The sequence below is a fragment of the Parambassis ranga genome, chromosome 14 (genome assembly GCF_900634625.1).
Source record: "Parambassis ranga chromosome 14, fParRan2.1, whole genome shotgun sequence".
NCBI lineage: Eukaryota > Metazoa > Chordata > Actinopteri > Ambassidae > Parambassis > Parambassis ranga.
The window spans coordinates 15,099,351-15,125,476 of record NC_041034.1 but is presented as its reverse complement, the minus strand read 5'-3'; the positions used below and the strand labels follow the sequence as shown (position 1 = coordinate 15,125,476).

The following is a 26,126-nucleotide window of genomic DNA, read 5'->3' as shown; positions in this document are numbered from 1 at the left end:
TTTTGTGGGGACATTTCAGTAAAAATAACAAAATCGTAGCAAGTGGCTCTTACCCATCTCTCTCCCGGATTTTCCCTCCTTTTCCCAGCCAAGCTCATTCTCACACATCACAGCCTCTGCCTCCCCCTCCCTCACTCTTTTTTGCTCTCTCTCTCTCTCTCTTTCTCTGTCTCTGTCTCTCGCTCCCTCTCTCTCTCATGAATGTCACCTCTACTGATGGTGGCTGCTGCTGGAATTCACACACACATACTCTCACAACCACTCGCTGACTTTGGATGGGAGGAGGAGGAAGAGGAGGAAAGGAAGGAGGAGGAGGAGGAGGAGGGAGGGGGAGTTCAGTGAGGACTGTGGGAAAGGAGCGTGCAATTGGAGGCAGAAGAGGAATCTCTGTCTGTCTGTGTCCATGTCTCCGCTCCGTTCCCGGCTTCATTCCGACAAAGACACTCAATGTCCCGCCTGCTGCTCTACCTCTGGATTTAAGTCGGCTGGATTACAGCTCGGACTCTCAGCTCATTATTCCTCGCTGCCACATTTAAATGGGAGGCAAAGTTGGACCTCCGTGGACTGCACAAATGGTGACAAACAGTTTGATTTTTTTTCATGCGCTTTTACGAGCTTCCTAGCATTCAAAATGTCACTGTCACTTTTCTTCAAAGAAAGTGTTTTTATATGTAAAGCAATTTGAGCTTTGTCTCTTTGATAGTGACTATTTAGAGTAGATTTTGCAATATAACACTTTGAACTTTGCTGTTTAGGTGCATTTTGATGCGAAGATGAGTGGGGAGGAGGGATAGATGTATGTTCCCCTCTTCCCCTTTTAAAAAGTCATTCTAACCTTGATCTTAGTTTAAAACTAAAAATGTGACTGTAGCACTTTTTTCCTGTGCTCTGCTAGTGTCAGATTTTTTTATTTTCGGTCAGAGTGGAGGTTTTACCTTGGACTGCAGGTGAACTTGCATCTCTTTTAGTTCCTCCCTCTCTAAGGGAACCCTCAAACTTAACTCTTCCCTGTTAACCCACTTAGACGCTCGATCTCCCCTGAGGGGGCTTCTCTTAAGAGTTTAGCCTACTGTAGTTTTTTTTTAATATTATTGTTATTATTATTTTTGGAAGAAAGCAAAAGCCAAGCCAGCAAAGGGGGTAGTTGTCAGGAAGACACCCCCCTCCCAAAGGTGAGAGGGGGGGAAGATGGCAGCTCTTGCCAGCTCTCTCATTAGACAGAAACGGGCGGTCAAGGACGACCAAGCCAACCGACCGGTAGCCAACAAGCGGAGGCCCTGTCCTAAGAGCAACAAGTCCCTGTGCCAGAAACAGATCCTGGTCCTGATCTCCAAAGTACGACTATGTGGGGGTCGAAAAGGTCGAAACGACAAAAGACCAGGTGAGTCACTGCCAGTTTGTTTTGTATTTTCTGCTTCCTCCTCTCCTTGCTCATATATTTGTACATGTTGGTGGAAATGAAAGCTAAATTACTTACATTAAAGTTAAACATTGGTCCACATGATTCTTAGATTTAACCAAGGTATCACCCAGCAGGACAGTGGTTTTCTATGCACTGTTAATCAGTAACAATCGATTTAAACACTAACAATAAAACCCTAGCAGCTGATTAAACCTAAAACTTTAATTAGCGGATGTTACACTTGATGCTCTAATGTACTTGCTCTTTGAAAACAAAACTTTAACCCTAGAACTTCTTAATGTCACTTCTTAAATTGTCAGAAATTCATATACTATACAATGTTTTCTTTCCAATGTGTATGTTTTTTCTATATTTGCTTTTTTTACCCTGACTGACTGACTTGCTTACTTAATAAGAACAAATAATGTAATTTTCTTCATTTGTTATGTAGCCTTTTCTCCTTTGGTGTGACTGCTAGACTGCTGAATTATTTAATTCATGACTGAGAAATGTTTTGCCTTATTCATGCACAATTAGTGAGAGTAGTATGCTTAGGTTAAATTATGCATATTACAGAAATGTCGCTGAACAAAACATCCTTCATAAAGAGGTCATAGCTGATAGGAAAAGAGAAACCGTGAATTTAGAGTGTTGTCTGCTCCCCGGAGCTGCAGACTGCATCTAAGCAGCTTGAACGTGAGAGTGATGAGCGATGAGCAGAGCTTTGTGCTTGATGAGGACTTTCATTTCATTCTGCAGCACTGTTTACTATGAAACTGAATTGTAATTCTAAAACTCTCAACCTCACTTAATGACCAAATCACTGATGTACTGTAGATATGATGCAGTACAGCATACTGAATTTGCTCTGGCTCGAACTGTTCGTGGTATGCTTAGACATTTTCTGACTTAATGCGTTAAAGTCCTCTCTGTGATTTAGAGAAATGGCTTCCATTATGTTGTTAACACAACATTCTAATCATCAAACATGGCAAACGCGGCGTAAAAAAAGGAATGAGACATGAATAGTGCTGCTGTATTTTGTAGAACAAATGTATTAGGACCAAAGCTTCGTATAGACTAGACAATCCCTGGTTTTTATGAAACTGGCCTTAAGTTGTTTACATAATAACACCAGATGTTCAGCTGATGTTGCAGTGGCAATGGGGGAATGGTCTGTGTGACAAGCATTGGCTTTTGGGGTTTAGAAAGATACTGAAGAATATTTGTGTTCTACTAAAAAGAGCTTGTGGTTGTTGATGTGCTGAACACAGTTATAGGAATTGCATGCCATGACATGTTTTATAATTAAAGCTGCAAAATGGAAAAATGAGAACATTTCATTGCCTGGTGGATCTATTAGACCGTACGAATGCCAATTTTAGCACAAGAAATGCTAACAATTCCAATAAAATTGTTACAATAATATATATATATATATATATATATATATATATATATATATATATATATATATATATATATATATATAACTAAGATAAATGTTAATTAATGTAATATGTACATAAATCATGCTCATCAGACTAATTTTGCTAATCAAACACAAATGAAAGCTGAGGCTGATAGGTATGTCATCAGTTACTAATGTATTTGTATTGAAATCAAACATTGAACAAACTGGATTTTAGAAGGAGTCCTAGGATCACAACAGCCAGTAGAATTTATGAAAGGATGCGCTAATTGTTGGGGTGAACCATTTGGACCAAAATGGCGGAAACACCAACAGAAACAATGCACTTCTGCAACAACAATTATTGAAAATAGACTCTAATGTTGGTATCCACAATGGAGTATGAACTTGTTAGGGTTAGTTGCCACCTATAGAAGGAAAGTAATAACTTCTATAGTTTAAACATATGTAAATAGACAGTAGAGGACAGAAAATAATAACTGCCCTTCATGCCAGAGTGTGAAGAAGGACTGACAGGATATACATATTATAAAAAGTTCTGTGGGTTCAAATCTGGCAAAGACATTAGAGATTATGTTTCCATGTTATGCAACACAAGTGCATATATACATTACAACATAACAGTTTGTCATTTGCACAAGTTAATACCGGAGAAAAAAAAATATTTTTTTCATGCAGTAAAGCCACCACAGGATTCTGTCCAATCTCTACCAGCTGATTTTCGAAAAGTCGAAAGTTTAATGCTGTCACATTAGCATCACACATAAACTATATGTATTACCGCCATAAAGTGATGGGCTACTAAAATGATTGAGATGGACATAATCCCCACTGCTTGCACATGTTGCTGGCACAAATATAAAACAGGATTTATATGTTTTCTGATTTTACCTCTGTCTATCCTCTTCATGTCATTCCTCTTGAACCCCCTGTATGGGCACGTGCTTATACAAGGGACCTGTGCTGATGCCCCTTTTTCAGATCTATTTGGCTAATTAATTTCTAGTGATTAATCAATCTCCCTCTTGGTTTGTTCAAGGTAGAATCTTACTTAAAAATGGAGGATTATTGACTTGCCTGTCATGCATCACCTTTAGTACCTTTCTCTAAGTTAGATAAAATAGGCACAGAAAGTATCATCTTAATAACTATCTAGACTTTGGCAGAAAGAAATGTCACCGTAAAATATACGGATTAAAAATAGCAACACTATTAGCTGAGTCTTTACTAATGCATGCAAATATAGTGCAGACATAGACATCTTCTAGCATTGAGTGTGCTGTTTGGCATGGAGGTGCAGTAGTATGTTGTAAGAGTAAGCATCCGCGAGGCCAGTCGACAGTTGGAGCACAAATGTAGGCCCCGGCTGGCGGGCAGCAGACCGGGTTACAAGGAGAGATCCAGCAGAGGATAGCATTAAGCTGACCCCAAGAGATCAGGGCTGCAAACTCGCTTACTCAACAACACCTGATCAGACAATGCAGTGTTAGGTAGCTTCTCATCAGAACTTTACTGACTGTGACAGGGGTCAGAGAGAGAGAGAAAGAGAGAGACAGAAAGAGAGAGAGAGGGTGAGCCTGCAGAGGTAAACACAAGCTTATAAAGAGAAGTAAAGATATTACTGATGCCAGAGAAAGCTGGATCAAAAGGTGCATGTGGATGGCATTGATGGGGGTGGATGCAGATAAAGAGGTAATCAAACATACAGGAAGAGAAGTAGGGAGCGATAGCAGTGGAGATTAAAGGGAAGGTAGGTGGGACTGCTAAGAGGTGTGAATCAGCCTGTCATAGAGCAGCCTGTGGCGAAGAAGATGAGATGGGGAACTTTGAGGCTGGATATTAAGTGTCACTGCAAAGTAGCTTACCATCATTTAATTTTTTTTGTTAATGTTTGTTGTCAGTAGTTGTAAAAGCGTTTCTTTAGTTGAATCAATGATGCTTGCTTAAACATATCTATATAAACCTGCAGATGCTTAACTACAGTTCAGAGCAACAAAAGATGACAAAAGTCAATATTTGAAAGATGGAGGGAATGGTGACTCAGACACAAGTTTGCTTTCTGTGTGGGACACTACTTTTCAAGGAACTTTTATAAGTTACTTTTTACAGTTAGGTTTTGTTTTCACATACTCTTTAGTTAGCTTTTATTAAAAAGATTTTGTGTTAGGTTAAAATACCACCTTGTTACAATCCTATCCAGCCACTTTTTGAGGTTGCCAGGGTGACAAGTCCGGGCCCAAAATATGCCTTAAAATCTATTACAATCTATGTACCCACATAGCTGTCACACATTTTAGAAAGGACACACAGTGTAATCAAACTATTGTACAAATTAGTATCACACATAGGTAATTTCTATTCAACAGAGCTTTGCACTCCTGTATTGCATACAGTACTAATGTTAATAGAATCTGTTACCAATTCTATATGAACATTGTCAAATGCTGATGTCAAATGTGTCAGATATCTAATCTTATATTATGAATTTAATCAAACTTAAACTAGCAGGACTAGCAGTCATCCAAATTTGATGGTTTTGACTAACAACATCTAGACGAGACAAACAAAAGATTAGTGGTTGATTGCTGTTGAGACCATCCTACCAACATCTGGGGATTTTCAGCTTTGAATAACCCAAAGAGATCTAAAATATCCGGTACCAAATTGTGTTGACGGCGAGACGGTGCAGCTGTTCTTGTGCAGAACTTTGCCCAAGATGCCCTCATCAGATTAACACCACAAAGGAACTGAAAGTTCAGAGCTTTAATCTTTTTTAAAGTGAAACCCACCAGAGATTAAAAAGTATTTGTTATGTATTTATTTTAATTTTGAAGGTTTATCTAACTTCAGGGGATCAGTGGTGTCTTTTGATTTCTGTGAGTATTACTGTAGAGTTTCAAAGTTGGCTAAAAAGTCAACATAATCATTTGCACAGAGCCTTTTGACAATAGCCCCTGAGTCTTATTCAAAATGAGACGAGTGGAAGGAGGAGGTGTGTACACAAGAACACCCTTTTGTTTCCTGTCCTCCCGAATATGCCACCTCAACCTCCAACATACACCTGCTAAATCTGTGCATGCTTTGATTGAAGCTGACAAAGATAGATTGGATTTACCTCTAACAAGGAAAACGCAGTGAGAATGAAGGGCACCTATAGAGGTAATAATGAAAGGACAAGGAGAGGGAACTGTAGAGTGTGAGAGAAATGAAGTCATGAATAGGAGATACAATAAGAGGGAAGCCAAGGTTTAATATTATTCAAATATTGTGCGCTCAAAATAAATAAGCACCCATAACCGTAGATTCTTTAAAACTGAACTTATGCAATCTGGCAAGGTCATCACTTTTTATGCACTGTTTGGGAAGGCAACTGGAATGGACACTAATATAAAAAAGGCACATGTTCAGTACAATACCAGTATATTTTTGATACATCAATACCAGTCAATAAAACCAGCCAACTGAGACTAAATATACAAACTATAAACTGTCATACTTTCCAGACCTGCACAGATTCCACAATGGAAATAGACAAAAGCATAACAATAGCATATAATTCTATGTAGTATGTAGTATGTTTATTTTTTTATTTTTTGCATCCTGCATGATCTAAAAACTTGATCTATTGATAAGCCAGTTTTTATTTTCTCTTCATATCATAAATTTGATTTGATGCTTTTGCTGTAAACTTGTTCGATGAAGCATCTAGTTTGTGATGCTGTCATTCACATGCACATTTGCATATGTGTACTGCTGCATACAAATGTGTACAATTTTTTGTTCTTGCATATTTATGTTGCTACTTCTATAAGTGTCTTTGCATTGCTATTCAAATGCAGATAAATATATGTTTCAAAAGTGTGTCAGCGAAACTTAATCTCAGACATTGTATGACTGAAAACCTACAATGGGTTCCCTCCTCCAGTAAGAAGCTGCCCCTAAGCATCTCTACTCCTTTGTGGGGAAAAGCCCACTGTGTAAGGACTACGTACATCTGAGAGGCTCAGCACGTAAATCAATGCAAGTTCAAATCTGAATCCTTTGTTGTCCGTCATTGTGCCGTTTAGCTTCGTTATGTGCTCACTGGTGTGATCATCACACATTCTGACAGAGGTCTGGACCCCTGTGGGAGTGCAGAGGATGTTTGTCTTTGGATGTTCTGCATATATTAAAGTGCCTATTTGTGTCCTTGCTAGAGGGTCTATGGGATAAAAAGGATAGGTGAGGGGTGTTGGGGTGTGAGGCTTGCCAGTCTTCTGCCTGTTTCTATGTAGCTCATATGAGGGCGGAGTGGAGAAAGAAGAGTGAAGATGAAGCATGGAAACCGCACTATGCTGCTGCCCCACATCACTCTGAATCCCCAGAGCTGACCATGCTGTTAACTGTCACTGATATGTTCTTGTCATAATGCTAATTAAGCACATATGTGACTATTGAATGTGTGTCAGGGAAGCAGTGTGAGTCCTATTTGCTCCTGCTCGTGTTTGACATGCTCTTGTCAGCACCGTTAATAGGCAGCAATAATGCTGCCACACTTATGTGAACTGCTGCCATTGTCACATAAAATGATTTATGAAGCCCTGAATTCAAATTAAGAGGCCACTGTTGAAGCTGCAGGTGATGTGATACACCTCATTCATTTCCATTCTTTCTTTAACCTCTCCCCTCTCCTGCTATCCCTCTTCCTCTCCCTCCTCCTCTACAGCATCCCTCTTCTATGTGTCTTTCCCTATCTCCTCTCCTTGCCTCTCATGCTGGTCATACTCCGTATCTTTGCATCACTCTATCGCTCTATCATTGCCCTTTTCTCTTGCTCCCGCTGTCCTTCCCATTTTGTTTTATTTCTGGAAAAAAAGGGAGAATTCCACAGTCTTGCCTCCAAGTTGTTAGCTACATTTCACAACTTCATTCCTGCCCTGCTCTTCTCCTTCTCTCCCCCTCTATCTTCCCACAAGGTTGATAATTACTAGCAGCACTGTAGAGCTCATGGCCCAGTTTAGAGAAGGAAAAAAAGGAGTAAGAGTGTTCTCCTTTTATTAGACGCAGAATCAAACACTACACAAGAGACAAACTCTTTCATTTTTGCAATATGCCACAGCAATGCCCATATGTGCATGCATGCACACAAACTCACAGACACTATGCATGCACAGAGAAGGAGAGGTAAAGAGAGAGCAGCTGAAATTGATAGAGAGTGCGATGAGATTGGGAGGGGAGAGTCCAGGAGTCCTAAAAATATAAGGCAAGGAAAACCCCTGTTGTTTGGTGCGGTCAAAGCAGAAGAAGAAGAAATGCCCTTGGCTGCTCAGTCATGCAAACCCCCTCTGTAATTACCTCCAACCTTATCAAGAGGAGCTCAACTATAGGGGGATCAGCCAGTGACATACTGAGCTCAAATCAAGCCAGATAAATACATTAGTGTAATGATAATCAACATTGAGCCATACACTACGCTGATTAGCGATAAACCTCAACCACTGCTTTTTTTCCAGACCAATTACATAGCAGTGGAGGGTTTAAGTGTCCTTGATGGCAGCTGTGATGCATGAAGTGATTACCTTGGGTTCTTATGTGCATTGACCTCATTTATTCAGAGACACACATAATTGCTATGTGAATGGTTGTACTGTAGGGTGAGGCTGGAGTCTCCCCCAGGTGATTTTCAAAATGATTATCAGCACTGAATATAAATTGATGAGGGGCATCCCTATGTAAACCTTCTATTGGTTTTTGCTGGGATCACAGAGGCAAACTTACTTTAATAAACAAATTATTTCATAACTATGATCTGTCATCTGGCTTCTACAAATCTTAACACTTAATGATCAATTTATATATAATGACATATATATATAATGAAATAATAATGACATAATCAGAAGTAGCACAGATGTGGGACTACTATTACATTTACATGCATGACAAATGTAATTTTGACATTCAGTACAGTGCATGTACAGTATTTTTTTTTTTACATCATCATCCCTTCAGGCACTGCTTGTCAACTGCTAGTCATATGTCCCTTCATGTGTGGAGAGGTCACTTGAAAATGGGCCTGCTGATGAGTCAACATGTTGTCGAGCGTGCTGACAACACCTGTGTGCTGATGTACATAAACAGACAGGGAGCTCTCTTTGACCCACACTCCACTGACCTGGATCAGCGAATGTTTTCTGTCACTCAAGCCCACACGTGTCCCAAGAGTGATGAATGTAGTCATACACCTCCTCTCTGCGGGAAATACCCAGGACAGAGGGAGCTACACGGTGCTTTTCCTGGCATATTTAGCAAAAATAGTGTGAGGCAGATGTAGGTGCACTCACCCTGAATGGTAATGTGCAGTCCCTGCTGTTCTTGTAACTACAGAACAAGGTTGCACCCTAGATAACTCACAGCACAATGGAGTAATAATAATGATCATAAGTGGATGCAACTGGATCGGGAGTTTTTGTTTTGTTTTTTTCAGTAAGATTAAGAATACCTTTATTAGTCCCATAATGGGGAAATTGCATGATGATACATTTGTTTTAGGTCATGTGATCATGGCTCACATTTTGCCTCAAAAACTGTCCCCTCCACATTATGCTATACTTTTTTTATACAGGGTTCATCACAACTGCTAGCCTTACAGCTAACAAGAGCCAGCCAAACAATAATGCAAACAATGCATGGAAGTGGGCAATCTTTCCTTGGCTGTTTACTATAAAATTCGTTCCTTCATCCAGGGGCACTGCAAAAGTCACCCTCTCACTCACCATCTCATATCGGTTTTAAGCTTGGTAGTCACTGTCAAAGCCGTCACTGTTAGATAGCAAATCCCTACAGCTGTTTGACTTTCACACCATTCAATCACTGACATCTGAGTTTTTGCTAGGACAACATGCCATGACACAAGTTGGAAGAGATCACTCAACTAGTCAGTAGTAAGTCATAATAAATTAATTTAAATAAATTGATAAAGAGGACTGGTGACCTGTCCAGGGTGTACACCACCTCTCACCTGTAGATACAGTAGCTGGGATAGGCTCCAGCCCCCTGTGACCCCCGCGGGTTCAGATAATGGATGGATGGATGGATATTGATAAAGAATAATTATAAGTTGCAGCACTGCCTAAACTGTGGGGGATTATAGAAGTTAGGGCAAACTATTCACATACCGGTACTTTATACACAGAGATACGTAAAATCATCTAAAAATTTAACTTGTAAATAGGATCACAGATATATATGATACGGCAATAACACATTGGTAATACTGATGTAACCATGTGTAAGCAGCACTATGATGCTGGACGCAAAGCTAGTTACAACAATTTGAAATTCAGTTTGGTGTTGGTTAGGTAACTGTGTACGTCACTGTATATATCTGTCTATATGTCCCTGCTTTCCCATTTCCCATGCAAACACAGGTTTTGTTCTTAGATTTCTCTCTAGTCTATACAAAAAGTCAGTGGATTCACTATGCGAGAAGATAGTTTGTCTCCAGTCACTGTGGACAATTCCCTTGGTTCTACATCAACAACAGTTGCTTTCAAACAAGCATTCTTGCCCTGAGTTGTTTTTTTTTTTTTTGCTTCAAGTTAGGCACTTATGGTTTTTCTTTTTAATTTGAATTTCCCTCTTTCCCACTGAACTGTAAGGAGCAAAAAGTAAATAAAGTTTGTCAAATAATGCTATTTCTTACATTGGATTACAAGATGCACCACCTCACCATTAAATCTGTTTTGGTTAAGGTCTCCTCACCCCCTGCCAGATTCAATATTCTCTCACTGTTTGAATACAAGGATGCCCTAACATACCAAAATCACTAAACATGACCTTTGAGTCAGTAGCTCTTCGAGTTATCATCTGCTCTATTTACCCCTGTGGAGCAGTGGAGGCTGCGTGCGTGCACTACGCATCCTTGTGATACAAACACAGGCTTTTTGCTCATGTAAACAACTCTTGTGTGCTTTGCTAATCCAACCAGAGGTAGACTGCTGTCACAGTGTGTCACTATCAGTCAGTGTGCTCCTCTGGGGCTTATAAAGGGAAAAGAAAGTTGACTTGCCTAATAATGTGTGCTCTATGTGCTGTGGCTTGGACACAAACCATTGGGTTTAAAGGTGTACTGCAACAATTTTAATACCTGTATTTTCAGTGGGCTTGGGCCTTAAATATTTAAAGAGAGAGCCTGTGTTCTAAATTAAGGTGGGGTGTGTGGGTGTGTGCGTGTGTATGTAGACACTTATGCTGTCAACGTAGTGAGAGGGGGACCACTTAGCAGAATATGTGTGGGGACGTAGTGTGCATCTCTGTTATTTGATGGAAGCATGAATCAGTGTTATGATTATGCAAAGATTTGTTTATTTGCATGTTTGCTAAGAGCCTTGTTGCTGTGCTGAACTTTTAGAGGCACAAAGAAAAGAGCCTCAGAGTTGCACTAATGTAATACTAATACTACACTAATCAAGTCAAGGCTGCAAATAATGGTTACTGTCATTGATTTTTTTCTCAAATAAATAATGAGAAAAAAGGTGAAAAAATATGTTTGTAAGATCTTTCTTTCCTTGGAGGAAGCTTTTATTCTGCGGTTCAGAATGTATTGTGTGTTGGCGTTGGATGGGGGTTGTGAAGTTATAGTCAGCTCTGCTAAGCAAAACATTTGTTTTAGTACTCAAGCTTGGGAGTTTTGATTGCAGCCATATTGCAGCCATATTGCACTAGCTGTCAACTAAAATTTCTGCCCAAACGTGCTCTTTCTCTAGCACATACAGCCGTCACTCTTAATGAAAGGACAGTGTCATCTCTTTCACTCTGCTCCCCTGCTGTCCCTCTGCTCATTTCTCTCCTCCCCGATCCTCCCATTTCCCTTTCTTTCCCTCTTTCTCATCGTTCCCTTTTGCATCTGTGGGGACGAGTAATGAACGGCTTCCCTGCACTGATTGGCTGATGTATAATGTTATTAGGTGGGATGAAAGCAAACATAACTCAAAGGGTATTAAATGAAAAAGTAGAGAAAGAAAAAAAGGAAGTGGGAGAGTGGAGATACTGAAATGTTTTGACAGGCAGCTTTTTAAAGAGAGAGGACGGTGAGTGCTGCAGATGCACGCGTGTAACAGTAGGAGTAGGTCACAGTTTCACTGATGTTTCAACCCTGGCACACTTCCTTTGGGAAATAGCCGTACAGATCTAATCCCTGTGTCCTTTGCCACTCTCTGGCTCCCTGTGCAGGTCCGAAGAAGACAGGGAGATTGCGCAGTGACCTAGGTTGCCCTCTGGGGAGCATGTGTGAAGGCATGGGAGGAGTTGGGTGGAGGGGAAACTCCCAGATCTCTCCCAGTCCTCTAGAGGCTCTATCATAAACTGCTTCTTCATCCATGTTTCATTTGCTTATTAAAACTGCAAGTAGTAACTTCACTGGGTCTAACCAGACTAAATGAGTAGTGTTTTAAGCTAAGTCAAGGGACCTGCAGGGGTTTATTAAAAAAGGTTTTGAGGTAGCGAGGTGCTAAGCTCTGGAGACAACTTAGATTCTGGCAGCATGGAGACTGGTTCATGTAGCTGAGCAGGGCTACTTGTGATATCTGAGTGCTGCAGCAAAAATTCTGTCTGTTTCTTAAATAAACGCAAAGTAGGCTGCAGGGACTCCTAGCTCATGAAACATTCAACCACTATTCACCCCTCCGTCCTGTCCTCCAGCACCTAGCCTTCTTGATTATATATCTTTTATTTAGCAAGAGACAGGCTAACTCTCTCACTTGACTCCATCCTCTGGTGCCGCTTGCTAAAATGCTAAAAATAACAGAAGGAGAAACACAAAGGACTGAATTTAAGTTATACCTGCATTCAGTAAGTTGAATTATAGCTAACAGAATTGTGTTTTATTATGTGTTAAATATTCCCAGTGTTAGGTGAATTAGTCCAAAGCACTACACTGGATAAACCACTAATTAACACACATGAAATACTGGTACTGAAAACTAAAAGCCTAAACTCTTGTTTCCTATGTTGTTAGCTTTCATATTTCCTTCTCTAGAGACACGTTTTTAAGAAAAAGAAGATAGATATAGCTGAACTGACTGTTTCAATGTTGGATAAATGTTTCTCTGTTCTATTTTCTTTCTGCTAAAACTGCACTGCTGTGCATATGTTCAGGACCATACATTACACTGACAGTGTCTTATTTCTAAACCAGATCACTATATTGTTGGTGTGATACAGTCATGCTGGCAGTTCTAGAAAGGCTGTAGACATGCTAATGTTTAGCAGATGGGTATTAGGATTAGTATGTTCACTCACTTGGCTGATTTAATTCAGCTAAGAAATATTGCAAGTTTTTCTAAACCACTATGTTGTCAAAAAACTTAAATTATTTCAGGTACAATACCAGGATGGTCTATTTGCTGGTCTTACCCAACAATCCAATATTAAAGTATAATCAATGCTGCCAGAATGAGAGGCCCGATTTTAGACAAAAAACTTTTGTGGTTCTTAATGGCTTGGAATTAGGCTACACTGCTAATTCTTTGTCACTTTTTTAATCCTTCACAGCCTCTTAGCTGCACTTTTTAATACACAGTGCAGTACAAGTAAAGAAATCATCAGCTCTGCGTTCTTGAACTAAGCACCAAAACCATGAAATCTGTGGGAAGTTTTAACTGGAAATGGAAACACAGTGACACTCATGTGGTGTGTATTTAAACAAAGCCACAGGAGTTGACTAACCTGCTCTTTTTTCATGTTCTGTAAATCAGTGGATGTGGTTCTGCTAATAATTTCTACTGTCTAATGGTATACTTTTTTGCCCTTCCTCCCAGAGCCACAGCTAAAAGGCATTGTTACCCGGCTATACAGCCAACATGGATACTACCTGCAGATGCAGCCTGATGGAACCATGGACAGCACAAGGGATGAAAACAGCTCTTTCTGTGAGTCTCTAACACAAGCAGTCCTTATCATCATACAGCTTGACAATGGAGCAGCTCATGGCAAAATTGGGAGCCAAACCTCCAAATGTAATGCTGTACTGTTCACACTGAACTAAATAGAAACACATCAGGTGTTGTGCTGTGCTATAGGGACCCTGTAAGTGAGGAGTTGAAAAGATCTGGATTTTGCCAGCTTACCTGTCAAATTTGCTCCAATTTGTTATTTTTGTCTTTCAATAGGAAGAAACATTGTGTCATATAACTATCTTGGAAATTTTGGCAATTTAGTGTCTTTCTTTCCCTTATGTACAGAAACATTTACTTTAAGCTTTACTTGTAGTCATTCTGACTGGATCTCACCATTTGAAGTGAATAAACCACAGAAAACGATTTTAAGATGATGTAAATGTTCTTCCCGACCTTTAGCAAACTAAATTTGGTCTCCAGACTATGCAGTGTTCTTTTCCAAGTATCATTATCTTGTGTTTGCCTATTTGACCTTCAAGACTCAGACATACACAGACCCATTTTTAGAGAGTGGCTTAAATATGCCACTTTATTTACTTGCCAACTTAGATTATTTCTTGGCAGAATTGTTATTGTTTGTTTTTTAGCACTATTTTAATCAACTGTATCAACAATTGCACTTTTGTCTTTGCTCTGAGCTGCAGTTAGTAAGACAGAACATGTCCATTGTCATCCAGGTTTAGAGGCAATCTAAAGCAAGGTGACATGGTGTTTCCATAAACATAAACTCTAAGTCACAGTAGGTCACAGTATTTGGGCTTAATAGAGATATAGCATATATATATGCAGCAGTGAGTCTGCAGCCATTTAGCCTGCAACAATGAAGACTGAAAAGCAGGCTGTGTTGTTGTACAGTATTGCAGGTTGATTTCACAACTATGTTTTTCTTCTCCCTTTCTCTCCTACTTTATTTCCCAATTTAGCACAGTTCAACTTAATTCCAGTGGGACTGCGGATTGTGGCAATTCAGGGAGCAAAGACTGGGTTATACCTTGCCATGAATAGTGAAGGATACCTCTATACCTCGGTATGTACACACTACAGATCAACCAACATACAGTGCATCCAGAAAGTATTCACAGCGCTTTACTTTTTCCACATTTTGTCATGTTACAGCCCTTATTTCAAATTGCATTAAATTAATATCTTACCTCAAAATTATACACACAATACCCCATTAGGACAATGTTACATGACATTTTTTTGAATTTATTAAAAAAAGTACAGCCTTTGCTTAGTACTTTGTTGATCAACCTTTAGCAGCAATTACAGCCTCAAGTCTTTTTCAATATGATGCCACAAGCTTAGCACACCTATCTTTAGGCAGTTTTGCCCATTCTTCTTTGCAGTAATTCTAAAGCTCCATCAGGTCGGATGGGAGACCTCTGTGCACAGCCATTTTCAAGTCTCTCCAGAGATGTTCAATCGGATTCAAGTCTGGACTCCAGCTGGGCCACTCCAGGACATTCAGAGTGGTTCTGAAGCCAATTCTTTGAGATCTTGGCTATGTGCTTCGGGTCGTTGTCCTGCTGAAAAATTATCCTTCGCCCCAGTCTGAGGTCATGAGCGCTCTGGAGCAGGTTTTCATCCAGGATATCTCTGTATATTGCTGAATTCATTTTCCTTCTATTGTGACTAGTCTGCCAGTTCCTGCTGCTGAAAAACATCCCCATAGCATGATGCTGCCACCACCATGCTTCACTGTAGGGATGGTATTGGCCTTGTGATGAGTGGTGCCTGGTTTCCTCCAAACATGACGCCTGGCATTCACACCAAAGATAATTTTGTTCCTCATGGTCTGGGAGTCATTCAGGTGCCTTTTGGCAAATTCCAGACAGGCTGCCATGTTTCTTTTACTAAGGAGTGGCTTTCATCTGGCCACTCTACCATACAGGCCTGATTGGTAGATTGCTGCAGAGATGATTGTCCTTCTGGAAGGCCACAGAGGAACGCTGGAGCTCTGACAGAGTGAGCATCAGGTTCTCAGTCAACTCCCTGACTAAATCCCTTCTCCCACAATTGCTCAGTTTAGATGGCCGGCCAGCTCTAAGAAGAGTGCTAGTGGTTCCAAACGTTTCCATTTATGAATAATGGAGGCCACTGTGCTCATTGGGACATTCAAAGCAGCAGAAATTTTTCTGTGTCCTTCCCCAGATTTGTGCCTCAAGACAATCCTGTCTCGCAGGTCTATAGACAATTCCTTTGACTTCATGCTTGGTGACATGCATGGTCAATCAACTGTGGGACCTTATATAGACAGGTGTGTGCCTTTCCAAATCATGTCCAACCAACTGAATTTACCCCAGGTGGACTCTAATTAATCTGTAGAATTATCTCAAGGATGATCAGTGGAAAAAAGAATGCAACTGAGCTCAATTTTGAGCTTCATTGCAAAGGGTGTGAATACTTATGCAAAAGTGATTTACTAGTTTTCTATTTTTAATAAATTCAAAAAATGTGGAAAAAGTGAAGCGCTGTAAATACTTTCCGGATGCACTGAATGTGACAGAAAACCCCCTGTAAAAACACAAACATTTCTGCTTATAACAATTAGGTTTAGGTATGTTTGTCTTGCTGTGCATGGTTCATATAACTTCTAATCTATAGCCTGGTGACATGGAGGGCTTTGTCACATACTGTCAATTTGGATTTAAAGCTTCAGCTGGCTGTCAGTTAGACTTAATTTTGTCTTTTTAATTGGAGCTAATATGGATGCTATGGATAATGGTACAGTGTGATATAAACTACTAAGGCAGTAATCTAACAAAAGGAGGGAATGAGAAATGAGCTGCTGTAGCTTAAGTAGCAGTAAAGGTTAGCAATTTTGAATAAAAGGGGAAAATGGAAATACACGTAATGTGTGGTAGTGGTGGTGACAACATGTCAAAATGTCGTCAAGAAAGCAGAAATGATGGCAGAAAACCAAGTTTGTTCAGAACCTTAGACAGTGTCAACATCCATGTCAGCACCATAGACAGTTCTGATTGTACTGCTTACACTACCAGTCAAAAGTTTGGGGTCACTTGGAAATGTCTTTTATTTAATTAAAAAAGATGTTTGTTTTTTTTTTAATGAAGATAACATTAAAGTAATTAGACATACAGTCTAGACATTGTTAATGTGGTAAATGACTATTCTAGTTAGAAAAGGCTGATTTTTAATGGAATATATACAAAGGTATACAGAGGCCCTTTTCTAGCAACCATCATTTCTATGTTCTAATGGTACATTGTGTTAGCTAATAGTGTTAAAAACATTAATTGATGATTAGAAAACTCATGTGGAATTATGTTAGCACAGATGAACTGCTGATCAGAAAAGCTAGAATTGGCCTGGTGACCCCAAACTTTTAAACTGTAGTGTAAGATTAGCTCATTTCATCTTAGCTACATGGTATATGTGGTTATAGCATTAGAAGTCTTATTTCATTATTGCTTGTGACAAGCATTGTTTAAAAATGTGATAATGTTGTATGTGCTGCTATAGATGACTATAAATGAGCTCCAAAAGCTGTACCTACAGGTGCACATATTGTGTCATACAAGTATGAAAATGATTCCTGCAGTATGTTGTATAGTTTTCATCTCTAGTGGCCGTGTGGTTTCAACAGAACGCTTGGGAATTTATATGCAAAATCATTTACTGCAAGTGCAGTATTATGCATATAAGGAGGAGTGCATAATACGTGCGTGTGAGAGTTAAATCTTGAATTATGGCATATGGACTACACCCACTCCTATTATCTTCTCAGCCCCTGATTAGCATGCATTAGACTTTGGTGCCTTGCCTCTGTGAACAGAGAAGAGAAGGGATTTCCTCAGCAGCAGTCAATAGCTGTACTGCATTCCACACTGACCTCTTTCAGAGAATTTCCTCTCTCTTGGACATACAAACACAGTTAAAGGAGTGGGTTTAAGAGACCAGCTGTCTTGTTGTGATATTACGCAGGTTTAATTGTATAACCCCTTATTATTCTTCCTCATGTACCAATTTGCTGGTGTAAGAAAGGAGTACAGGTGGCATTATACGGCCATATCTTTGTGTTCTAACAGCACATTCATATTACTTTTACATTTAAAAGCATTCCAAGAGAGTATGTGAACCAGACAAGGAATGGTTTTGTTTATGATAAATAGGCTCATCACTGTCACTTTCAGAGGAGCCAAGATGACTGACAGAGAGACTAGTCTGTTCCCTCTAGCAATTTTCTCTTATTCTTCCATATACTACCCTTTTTTGCTGCTTACTGATGGTTATTATGCCGTTTTCTGATGCAGCTTGCTCACATACTTTGGGCAGGATATTGAGCCGGGCTCTGTAACAAGCAGAAAAGTCCACTGTTGCCTTGTCTTGCACATAAATCTCAGCCTCACTACCTGTAGGTGACAACAGGAAATGGCTGATCCTGATACAAAAATAGAGCTTGGCTTGTTCCTGCCCCATTTTATAATCTATGTGCTCTGGAAAACTCCTCATGGAGAGAGAATGTGAGTGTGTGTGAGGGAGAGAGAGGGAGAAAACTGGTGTTGTGTTCTTGAAGACTAACATGACATGAAGTTTGTTATTTGTGCCACAAGAAGTTACATTTTGATAAATCATTTTGATAAATCTTTGAATGCGACCTGGATCAGGTTTAAACAAAAAATGAGCCATTAAAAAATCAAACCATTTATTGCATTGAATGGTAAATAAAGGTTGAACTGTGTAGTCTGACAGAGAGTAAGAAAGATAGACAGACAGGGGAGGGATAGAGAGAGTGAAAGAGTGTTAAAGGGTATTGATAAAAAGCTATGTCCTTTCTATTCTTTTCATGAAAGGATTACATTGAGATGCAGGACAACACCAGCAGGTAGATAGCATCGCTTTTTATCACGGGACAGGAGAAAATGTGGACATTAGAAAAAGTAGAGGAGAGGATATTTGGCCAGAGCTGGAGAAAAGAGATGAAGTGCAGAAATGCAATGATCAAAAAAGACATTTTGCCAGACAGCCAATTAAAACCGCGTAGGAGAGCCAAAACCTATTGTTTCTGATAGATTGGTGATCTTAGAGCAATTCTCCCCTTCAAAAAATGTCCCAGGGAGAATGTAGCCCTTGTGATTTGCAAAGATATGAAATAGCAATCAACCGCTAATCTCTGCCCTCGATTTTTGATAAAGGCAGCAGGGAGTGTGGAGCCAGTCACCTCTGTCACTGAGGGTTGAAGTGGGGAATGTCAGCTCGAGCTCTGCTCTCAGCTGCATAATATTGACAAGGCCCTTCCAGCTGTCAATCACCACTGTGGAACCACAAGTCCCTGCACAATATCATCCACTCTGTTTGTGTCATATGAGCATCATGCCTCCCTGAACTATCATAAAGCATTAGGGACAGACTATACATGTGTGGTGCTAGACAGTATTAACTGCCAGTCTCATCCTCTGTAAAATCCCTCTTAATAAACACGTCTATGCCCTATTGACTTACGTAACGTGGTGTGTCACAGTGCATCTACATCTGGCTCGACATCAACATCATCAACATGCCCTGCCGGTGGCTTCCTGTGCTGCAAACAGTCCACACACATACACACAGAGGATTGTTGTGAATGAGCTTAACAATTCACGTTCTCATGTGAGTGAGTTGCTGCAGCAGTAATGCAGCACTATGGGAATGTGGTGAGATTACTGCAGCTGGGCAGATTTCACTGCCTCTCATAGATTACCCAAGGAGTAGACGGGGCAGTCAATAGATGCAGGAAGGCTGTATGACACTGTGACCCCTGCTGTCTACACAGGGGACTGCACATCACACTACTTAAACATGTTTTGAATTCCATATGAAGTGCTGTATTTTCAGAGGCATTATTTTTTAATTTAATGCATGTACAAGCATGATGACTTGAAAGCAGAAAATACAGTTCAAGGGTTTGCGATTATGTTAGTCACAACTCTTTTAACTTAATTATATATAGGAAAAAATGTGAGGTAGGGTTAAGGAACTCCAGCCTGTGAGTGTGTGTTATTAGTACTTCACTGTCCTTGTGTGGGGCTAAGTGCACTTCCAGTGTATGGTAGCATGGAGGGTAAAGCTTCTTGAAGCAAGTAGAACAGATCTAATCAGACACCAGGAATGAAGAAGGAGCTGGCGTGTGTGGGCGGGGAGGGTCAGGATGATACTCTGCATCATAAAAAGGTTCTCCCCGAGCTTAGGGATTCTCAGCACAGTAGCTACATATTACCTTTCTCATTTGCTTTCATTTAAATTCCTTTTTGGCTTGAGACACGCGGAAAGGCAGGCTAGCTACACAAGTCAGAATAAATCACAGTTGAAGAAGTTTTTTTTAAATTGCTAATTCCTTCATCACTTTTAAAAATGTGCTACACTCAACACATCGTCAGCAGTTATTTATCTGGTGGTTTGAATGATATTGTCGGTAAGGGCACCTTTCCGTCTAGAGGTTAACTCAAGGTGAGCCACAGAAGGGGGACAATTACAGCAACATATCTGCATCAGGATCCTGGCCATTGTACCTTATCATGAAAAATCACTTTATTATGAGGACATTATTTCCCGGTCTTACCTGCTCTCACACAATGTTTTTGTTAGACCTTAGGAGAGAATGACATACAGATGTAGGTTCTTTTATCATTAGTTGAATTTCCAGGGGAGTTTAATGAATTTAATGAATGTAATTTCATAGGATGACTTGGGAGAGTCATCCTTGGGTCATCATTGGCGTCAATTCAGAGGTTAAGCTGAAGGGTATTGTGTTGGAGGGATGGGTTCTTTTTTCCAGAGGGACATGGCTGTCAGATTGTGGGGTACTAGTGTCTGAAGCCCTTGTCAGCCTGATGTTCCCGCTTAAGGTCCTGAGGGAGAAGCAGGTCTTTCCCTTTTCTGTTTCTAAACTCTGTTATTACCCAGCAACCCCTGTGTCCTCTCTGAGTGATCTTCTGCTCTCTTTCCTGTCTCTCCTACCTTTCCCCTTCTGTCTCCCGCACTTCCCACCCTTCTTGCTCTCTGGCCTGATTAATAATGAATGAAGCGGATCATCTATCGATTCCATCCTCTGTGTTAGCACAGCAGAAGATATCAAACCTGTCAGTGGATCTTAAAATAGCCCTGCAATATGCTGGTGATGGTAGTGGGAGTATTTGTTAAGTTAAGGGTAGGTGCTTTTTTACAGAGAGATGATAGTAGTAAAATGAGAACAAACTGTAGCAGAGCTGAAGGGCAGGAGAGGATGCAGAAAAGTCCTGAATTGCCTGTTCAGCTAAAGGACGACCCCTCCCTGTGAAGGGGAAAGGTGATGATCTGTGATAAGTGTGAAACTAGAGGTCTCTTATACCTTCTCAGTCTATGTCTGGTTCTTTATTAAAACTTGTCTATGCCAAGCTGTGATCCTTTGGCCCTCTTCTGTCGTACCGAGTTGCAGAGAAATTCTCCACTCAGCCATTTCTGCCCTGCTGCTCTCACTTAATCAATCCAGCAGATTGGCTTTGCTCTCTGACAGAGGAAGGACCCTGTCGAGACCCTGATGGAGACTAAGAGAGATGTATATCTGTCGCCACTGGTTAATATCACCAGTCAACATTATGCAGGGTTCAGTAGTCCTTATGTTGAGGACGGAGAGGGAGGGGAAGTGCTACGGGAACATGATCATTTACAACGACTGGTTGAACTGTTGGATTTGATCCAAGTTCCACTAATTTGATTTTGTAACGTGTATTCAGATTCATCCAGTCATGGACAATTCACAGTACAAGAGTGGTTAATATTAAAGCCATAATTCAGGGGAGTTAATAAAATGTTTCTCCAGACAATCCTAACATTTGAAAGTGTCTTATTTTAAGCCGCTAATCACAGGTCACAGTGCATCTTCTGCATGTAGAAAGGTAAGACCAATAAAGTCACTGCAGTTGCAGTGACACAGCCTTGGTGACACACTGGTGAAATCATTTTAAACAATATAAGGAGATCTGTGGTTTCCCAAATCATAGCTGTGCTTGGTTAGTGATGCTTGGATGTAGGCTGAGGTAAGTCAACTAACTGGCAAACCGACTCAACAGACAGCAGAATTCTCCCATTGATTACTTATTGCATCCTAATAACCACTATCTACTCACCAGGTTTGATTAGATGAATCATCTTCCAATCACCATTTATAACAGGCTAACCTTTGGCCATTCAGATAAATTAATTGTAGGTGAGCAAACACAGTAGGTTGGTGAGGATCATTGAAAAAACTGAAAGTAGCAGTTAATATGGTAGTCCTCTTTCTAAGATGGTAGCAGGTCATTGTATCAGGCCAATTGTGTCGACTACACAACCTTTAACCCTTCTATTCATATCTGGCTGTGTAATAGACTTAATCAGCTTGACTTCATGACTCGACATTGGTGTCTTATTAGATGAGGTTGTGAATCTAACGTTCCTGAGCATTGTTAACTGACTCTAATTTCAAGAGTCATTTCAATCTCTTGCAGCCATATATCACAAGATGGTTCAGTTTAAAAAAATTCTAAGGCCAATGAGAGAAAGCTGCATTTGTGTTTTGTATATTATAAGCAATTATTTTTGTAGAATAATTTTGCAGTCATGTGTCAGTTTTGGTGCTAAGCTTTGTCTGAGCAGGTGGTTGATGTGGGTTTGCAAAAATTGACTTATGTAGGACCTTGGTTTAATATCATCGGTTCCACAGGAACAGTATCCATGTATTTGTTGTTGTGTCAATGTCAGAGTTTCAGTTCCTTTCATCTTTTTTCCTATCTCAGCATCTTCCTCTGGGAATTTGTTATGTTTAGAATGAATGTTTTTTTTTTCACTTATAGTATGCATTCTTGTCTTGCTGTTCACCAGGGACCAGGATGTTTATGCTTTCAAAGAAACACAAGTCCAGATATGAAGTTCGTGTTCAAAGGCTCATGAAAATGTTTTTTCATGACATTTGCACATTATTTTTCGATGCTTTGTTTGCTAATATGAATGTGCCTCTGCCCCCTTTTCCATATTTCATTTTAGGAGCACTTCACTCCTGAGTGCAAGTTCAAGGAGAGTGTGTTTGAGAACTACTACGTTACATACTCCTCCATGCTATATCGCCAGACCCAGTCTGGCCGCTCCTGGTATATCGGTATCAACCGTGATGGCCAGGTCATGAAGGGCAACCGGGTAAAAAAGACCAAGGGAGCCGCACACTTCCTGCCTAAAGTTATAGAAGGTTTGTTTTCTATATGTCACTTTTTTAAATGGTTTATTCTTCATTATTAACCAATGCTTCTATTTTTGTCAAACAGTTGCAATGTATAAGGAGCCATCGCTACACGAGCTTGCCAGTGAACCAGTGAGTCCTCCTCGGAAAACAGTGAAGACGTCAGATTCGCCGTCCCTAAAGAATGGACGGAAAGAAGCTCCAAAGGCTGATGCCTCATAGCACAGGAGACTGAGGGTGGGACAAAGGGCAGCAGTGACATTGGGAACACAGTTGTTCCACTACGCACTGAGGGTGGCTGAGGGAATGGCCTTCACTGGTCACCACATTCCAGAAGTGCACTACAAGATGCTGAGGGATAAAGAGTCAGCAGTCTATCAGCAACCAACAAGGCCTGAGAGAGGAGTCCCCCCCTCAACTGAGATCACAGAAGGTTCCAAGCCAGAACTACTACTAACCATCCACCTCCTATAATGTCAGTGTCCCCTCATGACTCCCTAATACACAGACTCCTTCATCTTCTCTGTCAAACTCGAGCTTCTTTGTCCTGCTGACAGTTTCAGCTTTTCTCACATGCCTACCCGCCTTCTGCTCTATTGTACTGTATATTCACCACTCTCGCATTTTCTGGCGCCGACTGCATCATAATCCTAACCCATGGGCCCTCCTCTTGAGCCCTAAAGTTGGTGACAGTGTGGCTCAGCCAGCTTTCCCCCATCATCTGTCTACCAGCTAAGCTAATCACAAAGGTCAACTAAAGCTCAAAGCAAGATGAAACAACTCAGAGAGGAAAGATATCTGCAGGAAGTCTGGGGTCAGGTCAGGTCAACAGGGCAAGGCAAGTGCATGAGAGAGTGTAAGGATAAAATTATTAAAAAGTAGTTTATCACAGTAGTTTCCTTGATAGTATGAATAATTGGCAATATTAATGCTAAAATATCAAAATCAATGGAAATAAAATAAATATCCTTTTAGGGAAGATGAGCCATAAAATAACAGTAATGGAATAATGCATAAATTCCTGAGCAATATAGTTAACAACAAGCCACAACAACACAAATCTTAGTAACAAATATAAAAATGAATGAGTGAGAGAGTGAGCAACACCATGTGATCCATACTAGGTGTTCACTAATTATTGCACTAGCTCATTAAAGGCCCCAAATGAATAACTGGGTTGCCTTTTAAAATCCAGGGTGCATCTAAACTCAGTCACCTGAAAAGAAGCCGTAGTGTACACTTCACTCAGCATCTGCTGTCAGAAAAAAGCCAGGTTTGAAGCCCAACATCAAAGCCAGAGGAGCCTCTGAGCTAGAGCACTTGTTATTCTGAGGATGTCTGGCAGCTTATCCACTCACTAGCTTTATCAAATCACCTTGGAAGAATTGCCCTCAAAAATGTAGTTGTCTGAGTGGATGTGTTTGGTGTGACTGTGTTTTAACCCCGCGCGTGGATGTCTTTTAGAGAATGGATGTACTGTGATTCTGTGTGTGAATGAGAGTCTACACAGAGGATAGACAGAGGTAACCTCTGCTGTGTCCTTCAGACAGACCACGACACTGTGTCTTTGATATATCCGTGTTGGTGAATAGATCCTTCATCTTTTTTTGTGCACCTCTTTTACCAACTTTACTTTTAAAACAGCATGACAAAAGATTTCTGGCCGACCTCATGGTGACATTAATGTAACATTTTATGAAAACAAAAACGTTTTACAAAATATACATTGACCTGATGTACGGTAAGTTAAGGCATCTACATGGAAAGTGTTCGTCCCAGGTGCTGTTGGGTGCTGTCTGCTCTAGTAATGGACTGAGGGAGGTGAACATGTCACCATAATGTTTAGTCAAACTCAATGTATAACATGGAAAGAAGCTATGTCAGGAAGTCTGAAGGTATAAGATGCAGAAGGCAAAGAGTAAAATTGCTGATCATGTGCTGGTTAAAAATCACAGATAAATCTGAGGAAGTTCTGTGCATTGGCAAGTGTGTCAAGATGGGTTAGAGAAAGTGAAATAGGGGCTTTAGGAATGTGCTATTGAGGGTGAAAGTAAGTCTGAAATTGTGTGTGGAATTGTAAAGAGGTCATCACAGGAAGGCAGTTATTTAGAAAGAGTGAAGGATTAGCAGGTGTATTCTTGAGGAATGTTGATAAGGAATTTCGGCAGCAATGTGAGCAAGAATCATGGCAGGGTTGCATGCAGCATGTGGATATGATAATGAATGTTAGACAAAGAGGCACGTAAGGCACTGAGCGCTGTTTATGACGGGGTCTATGGAGGACATTAGTTGGAAGGCTTTGTTTTTTTTCCCATTAAGTCTTTTTAATTTCCTAGGCTTTTCCAGAGGGAATATTACTCAGTTCAAATTTGGATAGTCTGTCCTTGTAGCGGATTTTATATTGTACACCTGTAGAAAAATCTCTATTTTGTCAAATTTTCAGTAAGCCTTGTACGGTTTCCAGCTCTGCATTATATCAAAGTGCTTGCACAGCAGGTTGCATCTGTGTACTGCATTTTGAAGCTGATCACAAGCCCACTTCATGAAAGGAAAGCACTTGAAGGCGCAAAGCAGTGACTGAGTGGTGGAAAAGGATTTTTGCATTACAAGATTTCTCCCCTCATGTCTACAGCATGGCTGCAGCTAAACAGAAAAGGTATCAAATCGTCATAAATGTGTAATTTTGGTGGTAAACTGTGAAAATAGTGTTGTATATTTACAAAATTAACTCTTACCATAATTCCTTTTCCACCATTAACATCAGGGATTGAAATTCCTCCATAGATTTCTTGTCCGAAAGGCAGCCAGTCCTTACTTTTGTAGGAAGTAGAAGGCCAGAGCAAGTTGTTCGATAGCAAAACTGCAAGTAGACAGGCAACAATAGATACAGTTAAGTAGTAAAAAATTTGCAACTGTAAATTGTGAAACCAGTGATGCTGTTAAACGTAAAAGTTAAGGAAGGACAAGCAGCTGAAGGTCTGTGAAGAAGGTCATCCAATTAAGAGGATTTCTATGTGTTCTGTTGGAGAGAATGGGATGTCAGGTCTTGAAAAGCTAATGACGAGGTGGTAACACGGAAAATAAAAACTCAGATATACTTTATGTGCCCACGCATCAAGAGGTTTAAAGTCGTAATCCCTGTCCTACACACACCCTCTTTGT

The 26,126-nt window shown here is 40.3% G+C and overlaps 1 protein-coding gene across 2 annotated transcripts; it reads left to right on the top strand.

Moving 5' to 3' along the window:
- Positions 1-1,188: 1,188 nt before the first annotated feature.
- On the top strand, positions 1,189-23,186 carry fgf11b (fibroblast growth factor 11b). Of its 2 annotated transcripts, XM_028421363.1 has the most exons (7): positions 1,189-1,395; positions 3,518-3,532; positions 13,083-13,101; positions 13,634-13,744; positions 14,695-14,798; positions 22,775-22,973; positions 23,050-23,186. In XM_028421363.1, exons 1-7 carry the CDS (start codon positions 1,189-1,191, stop codon positions 23,184-23,186), a joined length of 792 nt encoding a protein of 263 aa, XP_028277164.1. The 2 variants fall into 2 exon arrangements, with proteins under 2 accessions (XP_028277164.1, XP_028277165.1); XM_028421364.1 differs by lacking the exons at positions 3,518-3,532; positions 13,083-13,101 and having other exon boundaries at positions 1,189-1,381.
- The last annotated feature ends 2,940 nt before the right edge of the window (positions 23,187-26,126 follow it).